The sequence below is a fragment of the Camelus dromedarius genome, chromosome 9 (genome assembly GCF_036321535.1).
Source record: "Camelus dromedarius isolate mCamDro1 chromosome 9, mCamDro1.pat, whole genome shotgun sequence".
NCBI classification, from domain to species: Eukaryota; Metazoa; Chordata; class Mammalia; order Artiodactyla; family Camelidae; genus Camelus; species Camelus dromedarius.
Window position 1 is genome coordinate 14430448 of NC_087444.1, and position 12104 is coordinate 14442551.

A 12104-nucleotide genomic window follows, 5' to 3' on the forward strand; every position below is an offset into this window, starting at 1 on the left:
CATATTTGCTAATGTGCATTTTCTTTACTGGTCCATAAAGGCGGGGATCTTATCTGCCGTGTTCCATCTCAGTTCCCAGGGCCCAGTACAATGACTAACACATGGTAGGTGCTCAGTAAACAACTGTTGCACCTGAAACTGACACAACACTGTAAATCAACTATACTTCAATAAAAATTTGTTTTAAATAAACAACTACTGAATTAAAGAATAATAATAATAGTATTGACCTTTCCTGAGCACTCATGATAATATAAAGGACCAGTGCTACTTTATAGATGAAGAAGGAGGGTCCGAAGAAGGAGGGTTAAATTATTTGCCTGAAGTTACACAGCTGGTAAGTGGCAGAGCAAGGATTCAAACTCATGTCTGTCTGACTCCTCCAGCACTGTGTGAGGCAAAAGCAGTGAAGGACTTGTAGTACAAGCACGGCCCCTACCTTTGAGGAGTTTATACTCTGGAAAATAACAGTTGAATAAATGAATGTGAATACAAAACAATACCATAGTAAAGTGCTGGGTTACACGGTGTAGTTAAATGTTGTAGGAGAGGAAAAAAAAAACAAGCAGAACTAGAAAGGTACTCAGACAGGAGGAATGCCATGAGAACAAAGAAGGAGAAGCAACAGAGCACATGGCAAGCTAAAGGGACTGGTGAGAAAGCAACTTCAACTAGAATAGAGAGTTAACACAGGCCAGGAAGTGGTGAAATATTAAAGAGATATGCACACAATAAAAAATAATTCCATTGGCATTCTGGTCTGCCATGCTTCCAAGCTAAATTCTTGAGGAGTACCTATCACATCTCACTAATATTTCCTAAAACTTCACAGAGGTCCATAGAGCACAAAACTATTGGTGGCTGCTCAGTTAATGAATGAGGGTGAAACAGGCAAAGTGCTATTTTAAAGCTGTCAACTTAAAACCACAGAAGGGAAATATTTATTGAATTATAAGTAGTCTTTTTTAATAATCGGTAAGTTCTTTAACACTGTAAGTAAATAACTATATACACCTGCAGCTATTATAACCAGATGACCAGGATCTGACAATGGTGGGATTATTATTTTCTCCTCATCTCCCATAGCTTCAAGAAAGACACTTTGGACAGATGGTCTCTCCCTCACCTTACCCAACTTTTTTTTCAACTCTAAGTCCAAGGACATAAGTAGTATATATTTCTTAATCCAGATCTGGTTCCTGTGAGTACCCATACTAATTCTCTAGGAATATTACAGCTATGGGGAAAAAAAAACCCTTAAATGCATACACAAATATTTGAGCATCTAACTAGTAATGCACCAGAAACCTTGTGATAATCATTTTAAGATACCCTCAATAAAGAATGAATACACACCAAATCCTACACTGCCTCATTTAATCTTCATAAGGACCCTAAGAGGTAAGTATTAGTATACCCATTTTATAGAGGAAAAAACTAAGGTTCACTGAAATCCATCTGTCCCTGGTCACCAGTGAAGTATGAATCCAGGTCTGACCTGAGATCATGTTCCTTCCTAACCACCGCCTAAAAGAACTCCAATTAATATCACTTGCTAGTATCACTCATATTAACAAGTTAAATTTTTGATGTAATCATGAAGGTTAAAAAAAGAACACATATGCTTCTTACATTTCTGCCAATCTTGACTCACTCTCATTCTTGCCACCCTCGCCCAAGCCTGTCACCCAACCCTGCCAAGTAATAAAATCAAATACATTTATGCCTCATCTGTCTCCTTTTATGCACACGCTCCTCTGGAGTTGGTATTTATCAGGATCATTTGGCTGACAACTGGGCTCTCCGGATGCAGTAACAGATCAACAAGCTTATCAAGAAATGACATAAATCCTACGTATTTAGTACTTCAAGTTTTTCAAAACGTTTTCTCTTCAAAGCCTCATGATAATGCTCCATTTTACATGAGGGTGAACTGAGGTTTTAGAAAGGCTAACTGAGCTCTGTTGAGGGAACTATGACCTTAAAGAACAGACAGGAATTCACAATTGTGTGACTTACAACTAGGGTCTATAACCACGCCTTATCCCTAAAGCAAATGCACTGACTTAAAACATCTCTATGAAATACTTCCAAATGTAGCACCATGTTGGGACATATGTCCCAGCTCTTGGCACATAAACAAGACATTTAGCCTCCTAGGTAAGAGATCTGACCAGCTAATCAGCCTAACAATTTATAATTCAAACTGTTAAGCACATTATCAGCAAGAGTTCAATCTTATCCTTGTTCACAAATGTTCAGAAAATCTGTTCATGGGCTTCACTGTCTTAGAGCTCCTGGGTTTCTCATGCCTTGGCTCACATTCCCTTCAATAAGGTCCTGGAGTCTTGGAATGTTCCTTAGAACCTTGAGCACTTCAAGTATAAAAGACAGTCTGTCCTGCCCTCTGTTCTGCTCTCCTATTGGACATACTCTTCCAAGACCACAGTAATGCTCAACCTCTAAAAGGGTAACTCTTCTTGACTCCCCATTTTCAGCTCTGGTTTATCCAGCTCTAGCCTCATGTCTACCACTACCTGTTAAAACATTTTCCCTAGTAAACCCAAGGGAGGGTATGGCTCAGTGGTAGAGTGCGTGCTTAGCATGCATGAGGTCCTGGGTTCAATTCCCAGTACCTCCATTAAAAAAATATAATAATAAGCCTGATTACCTCTTCCTCCTCTCAATGAAATTTTTTTTAAGAATTAAAAAACAAACAAACAAACAAACAAAACACTTTCTCTAGTAAATCCTAACACCACATTCCCTACCCATATCCCCCTTCTCTTTCCAGCTTCCTCAGAGGGCTATCTTTTTTGACTCTTCAATATGTTTTCCTGGAAACCTTAGTCATACCTCATGAACTACTTTTTCCCAACATAAACTCTCCATTGACCATTCCCTGAGCATGTCTTGGACTTTCCTACCTTTTCTGCCTTTACAGATCCTCCTAGGAATTCCCTCCACACCTTGATTCTCTCTTCATCCGTGAGACCTTCCCAGACCACCGCACTGCAGTGTTCATGCATTCTTCAAAAGCTCTCCCAAACTCTTGGCAACAAAATCCATTTTAAAATGACACCAATTTGGATGTTTTTAATGTTCCACTTTCCTTACACAGAGGCCTGAACCCCAAACGTGTTAAAGTGAATGATATCTATACAATACTTTACATTTAACAATACATTTTGATAGAACTTCTCATTTGCTCCTCCAAATAATCCTAAAGTTGATTCTCTAGTTAAAACAAACAAGCTATAAAGGTCAGAGAAGTTTAGTGTTTGTCCACGATCACACCAACATAACTATGAAGCAGCAGAGCCAAGACTCAAAGCTGGGTATTAAGACATTTCTTTTGAATTTTGTATACAACATAGTTATGATTTGAATCCCTCTGACAAAGAGCAGGTACCAGATAAACATCTGATATGAACTATCTTGTCTAGGAAGTAGTAGTTAATTAAAAAGGTCCTTCTCAGTTCAATTTTTCTTGGTCCTTCAGGGTGATCTTATTGTTGAACGAGATTTGCAAACTGGCTCAACTACAATATTAGAACTTAGTTTTTTAGAACACACAGGAAGAAAAGAATAAAACTCTTAACAAAAGCAAATATAAGAGAGGTACTACTCATAAGCCGTAGCAGGAAAAAAAACACATTTTCTTCTAATGAAAATAAATCAAGCCAATTAATCATACCTAAGTTTCTAACTAGCACAGGACTGAGTATATTAACAGTAAGCCAAGCATATATTTTCAAACACATAGGCAGCCAGGACGAAAAAGAAAAGCCCTGATTTTGGCAGAGTACTATAGGGAAGGAAAAAAAATTTACTGCTAGCTATCTAGCAAATTTGGTTTGCTGTTGGACTATCCAAGCTAGTAGCTTTGAGTAGCGTTAGATTTTTTTCAGTCAACAAGGAACAATAAAGTATTTCCCAAAAAATAAGAGTCAAATGTCTTTCATAATTATATGGAAAAAAAAAGTACTCCTGTTATCTTTAAGAACACTCGTATTTCACTGAAGCAAGCTCTGGAGGTGGTAACAAATTACCCCCAGATGTGAAATTCAGGCTACGTTCAAGTTCAACTGGGAAGCAGAACAGCCACAATTTGCTTCTAAATTTGGAATCAACCAATAAACATTTGTGATCACAACCTCTGGCCTCTTCTTACATATGAATCACAAAATTTTTAAAGACATTTTAAATCTAGTCCAAAACTTCTCATGTTGTAGATGAGGAGTTGAGGGCCAGATACTGAAATGCAAAACAGAAAATAAATTACATTCACAGAAAACTTTCTTAGCAAAACACCACAGGCTCTGAATCAAAGATTTTGTTTTCTCTGTGGTTTCCTGAGACTTGGGTTGAGGATAGAGCAGGAAAAATAGCCTCAATCTTAAAAAAAAAACAAACAAAAAAAACCCCCACATGCTCAGCATTCAACTAACAACCTCTAAATGGATGGAGGTCTTTCATGAAGGTTCATTCAACCCAGCTAGCTCAAAGCCACATTTTACTAACCCAACTTTGTAGTCACCATTACAGTGACAGTAAAAAGCCTGCCCAGAACTGACTGAAACTGACCATCTTGTTCCTCAAGCCCCATTACTCCTCAAAACCACCTACGTACGGAACAGTGAGGCCACATACACAGTGGGAAGAATAAGTTTTCACCAAGTGTTTAAAAAGAGAAGTAAAAGATGCAATAGAAACATTGGTTACAAAAAGAAAGATAACTAAATTTTTTTTCAGAAATTTACAAATGCAGTGTCTGTTTTACAGTATTTTGGGAGCCACTGCCACACAGCCTCTTGCCGGAAAAGCTGTAATTTTAATTGCATATCAAATTTGATAGTCTTGTCTACTTTAATATTAGCTTCTAATTGTATAAAACATCAGAGCATCATTTCTCCAGTCTCAAAGCACAGTTCACTCTCTGCAAAGACAGAACTTGAGTGGTAGGGGTGATTAGGAATGGAGGAAGAAAATGAAATGTGACTCTCCTATCGGACCACTACAACCTGGTGTTAAGCACTGCCCTTCCTATGAGGATCACACAAGGGTAACAGGCCCACTAGAACAAAGCTGGGAGGCACAGTCTCAGCAGTCACCTACTGAGAACGTAACGCTTACCGGCAAGAGCTGACTGGAAATCGGCACAGTGCAAAAGAGGTTGTTAACAGCTTCTTCGAACCTGACGTGAAACATCAGATTAAAATAGCAGGATGAAGAGCCTATTATTGTTATCGTTACAAAAAGAAAATAGCCATTAGACACCGACCAGAACATAAGCCTGCTTCCAATTATTTTCACAAACAGATAGGAGATTCACCATACTGATTTTTAATTTTCTAATTAAAAATCACTATGTGCAGAGCAAAAATATTTGAGTCAGCAGAGAACCTACCTAACTGTTACACTGCATTCCCTTTGAGCCATTTGTCCTGCTGGCTAGCTCTCTACCCTCGTCCAACCAAACCTCAGATGAAGATTAACCTTCCCCCAGATAAATACACTTCATCAACTCTGCCAATCCTCCTAACCGAAATCCCCAACGCAGAAGTCATTTAACATCCCAAAGGGTTAAAGGCCTGACGCACACCGCATGGGTGTGGAATCCTCGGGAGGACTGTGCTCACTCTGCTCAACCAGGACAGGAGGGAGATCCTACAGAACTCCTATTTCTTGATCCCAAAATAAACAGATGAAACAGGACTCAAGAGAAGAGTAACTAGGGGGTGAGGGTGGGAGTGCTGGGGAAGGTAGGATGAAGAGGGGCTGGGTACTGAAATAAATAAGGCAGTTAGAAAGTTCCGGGGCAGTTAAAGGCACTGACCTTCAGATTTCCGGGTGTGACAAAGATCCACAAGAGACTAAGTGCGGCAGCTCCCTGAAGCCTCCAACAGGCACATTCAGTCCTGTGGCCTGGACTCAGCTCTGCCAGCACCAGCAAACACACACACACATTCTTCTCAGAGCTGACGCCCCGCACAACACGGCCTCATTCAGGGCCTGTTTATTTAAGAAACCAGATGCTTTGATGTTGAGGTAGAAGTTGGGAAGTTACGTGTAAAGGAGTTAATGACAGACAGGAGGAGAACAGAGAGTGAACAACAACAGCTCCTGGCTTTATTAATCATAAGTTTGAAAAGCTTTAAGGTAACTGTCAAAAGTTCTGAGTTCAGAAACGAGAAGTAAGGAAATTATGTCAGCCACCACCATAACTCTGGCCAAGGCAGTTCATCTGTTTCTTTAAGACAGAGTTTCATGCCTAACCTCAAAGGGGTGCTTATAGGAGGAATGTTTTGAAGCAATCCAACTTAGCAACCAACATTAAAAAAATCTTCTAGGCTTGCTCAACTTCTCTCATGCACAAAGGTCATAAATGTCATGAATACTCCAAACACTTGAAGGAAAGGATCAGTTAAAAGCATGGCATGAAAACAGTCTGGGGTTAAAGGCAAAAGGAAGGTTATTTATTGAGTCTAAGAAAAAAGCATTTATAAATACACACACGCACTAGTTGGATTTCATGAGTGAAGAAGCCTGAGTTATAGGTCATTAGGGCACAGGTCTCCTAAAACCAGAAGAATAGAACAGTACTATCATGCTTTAGTTCCCCTTTGCTTTCCTAAGAAGATTAGTTAAGTGCCAACATACTCTCACAAGCAAAATAAGCCACAGAAACAGGTCTAGGAGATTTGCTAAAACCTTCTGAGGCTTTTCATTCTCCAGTCTGACTTATCTCGTCTTGGAATCTTGGCACTCCCAGCATCTAGCACATCGTGGACATTTGGAGGGTATTCATGTACTCTGGCTACATGAAGTAATATGGCTTCAGATGAACAGCAAGTTATAGCAAATAAGAGAACCAAGAATTTTTAATTTTTCTTGGGAATTAAATCCTGTCATCTCATGAAAAACTACTCTAAATGGCACCTTCCCAGCTATACAAAAGTATGCCATATTTCTGATAAAAAGTTCTGTCATACTGATTCTTTTATTTCACACTGTTTATAGAGGATCCGCCAATACTAGATCTCTTCAACAGAGCTCAGGATGATTTATCATGACTCCTAGAAATAAAGAATTGAAAAGCAGAACAGACTACTATGGAACAATTCTTGGTAAAGGGGGTGGACAGCTAAGAACTGCTTTAGTCAACCATCTCTAAGGTGATGACTATTAACAGTGGCTCCACTTTTACCATTATAGGCTACAAAATAGGATCTCTGAAGAAGCAACCATGAATGATTAAGAAATGCAAAAAAAAAAAAAAGCTCTTTTCTATTAGGTCACTGAAAGGAGACTAAAAAAGTAAGTTTAAAAGAAATCACTGGAAACTGCAGCTAAATAAAATGAAAGAAAAAGAGGAAGGTTTTTTTTTTTTTTTTTTACATATAGACTTCAATGAATGAGGTTTCAGATCTGCTCTTCAGTAGATATGGCCTAAGAATCCCCTGAGGCAGCTTTTTCAACCCCTTGCTTTAGAATCAATATATTACAAGTGACATATCAATTCAAAGCAACTAGGGAAGACTCTGACTAAAGGAATAAATCCAGGTGTAAGCTCAGAGCCTAAAGGTAGGTCAACCAGCAAGAGAAAAATCTGAAATTAGGAATAAGAATGTTGTGTCTAGCTGGCTCAAGGAAGGAAGCGGCCCCATTATAAATTAGGCACTGGTGTTGTAAAGCCTTTCTCAACTCCCCACTGTGATATGGAAGTCTACACAATTTTTTTTTCTCATCAAACAGGAAGACTTCCCAGTACTCATTCTACCCTATCTGCACCCAACCTGTCCCACACATCGGCACTAGCTTGGACACCTTTACACAGCTGCTGCTTGGACTGCATTAAGCAAGAGTTATCCCTGACTGCTTGTGCTTTGACTGCAATTGTCCTGGGTCCCCATATCAGAGAATTCTGCACAGGTAACAAGTATAGTTTAGGCAGAGGGAGAAGGACAGTCCAAAGGGAGACAGATTTGGTTTCTACATAATATAGTTCTACAACGACAAGAACAGTTAGCCACTCACCTCTGTCCCCATGTGCAACTCTCTTTGAAAGAGGAAGGTGTATAAGAGAAAAAATATATTAAATTTGAAAATACATTGTGCAAATATAGGTAGCAACTATCAAATCGTTAGTTCTAGAAAATACATGGGGAAGATGCCCAAGTTGCACTGGAGCAAGGAGCGGGGCCATTCCTAACAACTGGCTTTGTCAACCCAATAGTGTGCAAAGGTTGAGGTGCTTGTCCCCAGAGACCGAACTGCCACAATTTTTAAAGTTTTCGACTAGGACCTAGCTCAAAGCAGAATAACTGCAATGTGTTTCTTAACTGCTGGAAACCTTGTTACAAAAGGATATACACATCCTGGTCAGAGTCCAATGCCATGATAGAAGGTCAAACTGAAGGCGTAAAAACAGAGATCACGTATATACTGTCATCCCATTTCCAAGCTTCTCTCTTTAACTATTAAAATATACACAGTAACCTAACAACTGCTTTGGGATTTCTGAACAGCCGCCTATCCACCCTGAAAGTACTGACCCCGAGAGGACGCACCTTCGCTTCTGCGCAGCCCAACTTCCAACCACTTAAGAGGTAATTATTCCTCCAGCTTCCTGGTGGGGTATAGCGTTACTGGATCCTAATTATTTACACAGACGGAAAACAACGACGCTCGAGAGATTTTGACAACTTAAAAAAAAATGCCGTGAAAGTCTAAGACTGCCTCCCCCTGTGACGAAACACAGACGCCCGGGCCGCGGTGTCCAGGAACCGCTCCCCGGGCCAGACTTGACCCGCCCGCCCGCCGCAGTTTCGGGGCCGCAGCCCCAGGGGCGCGGGCGCCGCGAGGCCGGCGAGCCGCCGGGGTCTCCTCCGCGGGGACGCGAGGCGCGCGGACAGAGACAGAAGGGCCAGCTGCGCGGGCGGGGAGGGCTGCCGCCAGGGGCCCAGGGGCCCAGGGGCGGCACCTCGCAGTCCGGGCGGTGCCCGGGCCCGGTGCCCGCTCACCTGGTGCGTGTTGTTGGCCAGCCTGGCGACGAAGTCCTGAACCCCGCCGCAGTCCTCGTCCTCCTCGAACACGCTGCGGCGCCAACGGCCGCCGCGGGGAGCCGGGCCCCCGGGCGCGGCCGCGCGCAGCCCCCAGCTCACCCCGACGGGGCCAGACCAGCGCGACAGCGGCGCTGCGGGCGGTGGCGGCGCGTCCAGCCGGTCCTGGCCGAAGGTCGCAGGCGGCAGCAGCTGGAGGAGGAGGAGGAGGAGGAGGCCGAGGCCGTGAGGCCAGCGCGAGAGGTCGTCCGCAGCTCCCCGGGGCCGCTCCATCGCCACCGAATGCCGACGCCGCCGACACCTGCCGCCCGACGCGCCCGCCCACCCCCGCCGGCGCCGCGCCACACCCCCGAGCCCGAGCCCGGCGCTCCTTGGATACGCGCAGCCGGGCCTCTCCGCCCCCATAGGCTGGCCGGCTGTCCTTCTTCCCCGGCCCACTGCTCATTGGCTCGCGTCGCCTCGGGCTTCGGGGGTCCTGGATTCGGATGCCAAGATGCGGGACTGATTGGCTGAAACGTGCAGAGACGGCTGAGGTCATCACACCCCTCGCCTGGAGTCTCCGAGGCCGGGATTCCAGAGTTAGCGTAGGAGCTTTCCTCCTTCCAGATAAGTTCCCCCGCTTCGTGGAGTCTCGACCCCTCCGGGTCCCTCTGGCACCCTCAGGTTGGGGCTGGGTTAGTCCCCTCTTCTCCCTCAGAGGCACCCCTAAAACTCCTTGGGTTGCGGCAGCGCCTGGAAAATCTAAGATTATCCCTTAGCTTGCTCAGCTGGAAAAGGGGGCTCCGTCACGAACCGGTGCTTCTGGTTTTTAACCCTCGCACACTGGAGCGCCCATTGTCTACTGAAGCAGCCGCCTTTCTGATAAAAGGTGAATGCGAACTGTGTGGGCTAAATCCTACGAAGGCAGATAGACATCAGGACATCCCTGACTCACGCAAGCCTGGGGAAAAGTCTCACTCATCTTCTTCTGCAAGGAGTTAGACCAAAGGAGGAACTGCTTATTGATTTTCCTGGAGTTAGAAAGTAGCTTAGGCATTCGGGGCAGGTAAGAGCGGGTAGGGGGCAGGTAAAAGCGGGTAGGGGGCAAGAGCATTGCCCAGGACCTATTTTAGACATGATCATTACATAGATGCATATTTATCTTCACCAAAGTGCCTTGACCTGCAATTGAGTGTATTGCACAAGTTTGGTTTTCAGCATATGGTGTCCCCTAAATTAGCATCCTGCCTCCAATAAATAAAACCCCTACACTGTTCTCTTTATCGCAGAAACTACACACATAACTTCATTCTGGAACATGCAATGCAGGTAAAACCAGTTCTGGATATTCTCCCTACTGACTCCAACCTTTCAGAATGCTAGAAGTTGTTCAGTAGAAAAGGTAGCAAATAGAAAGATATAAAGAATACAAAATGTTACATCCAAATAAAGAAAGCAACTAGAAATTACTTTTAACTATAAACTGGAGGTAAACCCAAATGAGAATATATTCATTGTAGAGCAAAATGAATGGTGCAATGAACCCAACCCAAGGTTTACATTAAAATCCTTCTAGTTGCACCAATTTGCAAAGATTTACATTTTTTACATTTACAAATTTACATTTTGCCATAACCACCATAGTAAGACATGACAAGTGAAAAAATTTTTAAATGGCATCTGGGAAGTTTGGTAAAATCACTAGAATAGTCTTCCAAGTTCTCAGCTACTGAAATGACAAGACAGAGCTCCATGAAAACTGGTGAACAATTTGTTCCTTTCTATTAACTACAATGTGTCAGATTACTTTTTTTAATACAAATTATTTTTAATCTATTGCCAACTATGGAGTAGATCACAAGACAGTCAGTTCCAGTAGCATGTGATTAGCTGGGGAAAGAAGAGGGGCTATATAGGAATATTTCTTTGTTTGGGTGACACAAAGATGAATGGTCTATTGTCTTACTGTCTGAAAAGAGAAAAAGACAACTCAACAGTGCCATCTCCTGGAGAAATTACTAAATATACTCTTAAACTCTGTGAAGCTGTTAGAATTACCTGTACCTTCGCTTTTTTAATATATTGCTTTTGGTTATTATTATATGCTTACAGAATATGTATTTCCTTCCTCAAACTGTATCAGTCATTGGGGACATGGTACCTTGCATATGGCACTGAGAAAATGTTAGTGAATGAACTATTTTAGTATTTCACTTTTGTCTAATGACACAGGCACTAAATACAATAGTTGCACTGTCAGATCTCCTTTGTGAAATACCATACCTAAGGTCTTACCTTATTGGCAGGACTAAAATATGTAGATTTGTCTTATTACCAAACCCTTACTCTTCTCCAAGGTAAATTCTGCAGCAGAAAGAATAGAAAGCAGTTACACATCACAAAACTAGCTTTTGCCAGTAAGATTATTTCTCTGATTCTGTCTAAATGGACACAAGAAGCCTTGTAGAAAAATTTAAAATTCCAAAAAAAACCAAAGTTCTCTTTCAAGAATGCTATAATTCTATTAAGAATTCTGTAATTGGAATTATAGAGGGTATGAAATTTACTGTTTCACCAGTAAAGCTTGAAGCTAAGAACTATTTTATTCTGTAGTATTTGTGTTTTCCCTCCATAATACATGTCTCAAACACCTCAGCTCTCCCTAAAGCAGCATGTTTTTTCCATTTCTGCATTAACCAACATTGAGTTAAATGGGGTATTGTTTATTATTTAGTTCTCCCCACTAGAAACTTCATGGGAGCCACAGACCACACCTGGTATTTTCATAGCTCTATTCCCAATACCTAATACATTACTTGACATACAGTACACAGGTACTCAGATTTGTTAAATCTGAATAAACAGAAGTTGATACGATTTTTCAATGGCATTTTCCACTAGCATTTGGTAAGAGGTGAACATGAGAGAAATTAATCTCATGATCATGTTATATTTACTAACAGTTAAAATCACCAGGACAGTCTCCAGAACACTGGTGACAATGTAACTCTAGTCACCTATTTTCCTTATATGTGTGTTTCTCTAGAGCAAAATTCTTTT

The 12104-nt window shown here is 42.0% G+C and overlaps 1 protein-coding gene across 6 annotated transcripts in view; it reads right to left on the reverse strand.

Annotated features, from left to right (window-relative positions):
* The window catches only part of SORT1 (sortilin 1), a 60232-nt gene extending 50851 nt beyond the window's left edge, over positions 1–9381 (reverse strand). For 2 of the 6 annotated variants that reach the window (XM_064488793.1, XM_064488792.1), the window contains exon 1: positions 9027–9381. In XM_064488793.1, coding sequence (XP_064344863.1) covers positions 9027–9338 — 312 coding nt within the window. In that variant the 5' untranslated portion in view covers positions 9339–9381. Of the gene's footprint in view, positions 1–5136; positions 5156–5839; positions 5969–9026 lie in introns of those variants that run through there. The other 4 variants (XM_064488794.1, XM_031457736.2, XM_064488796.1 and 1 more) reach the window with 3 other exon arrangements.
* Positions 9382–12104: the final 2723 nt, after the last annotated feature.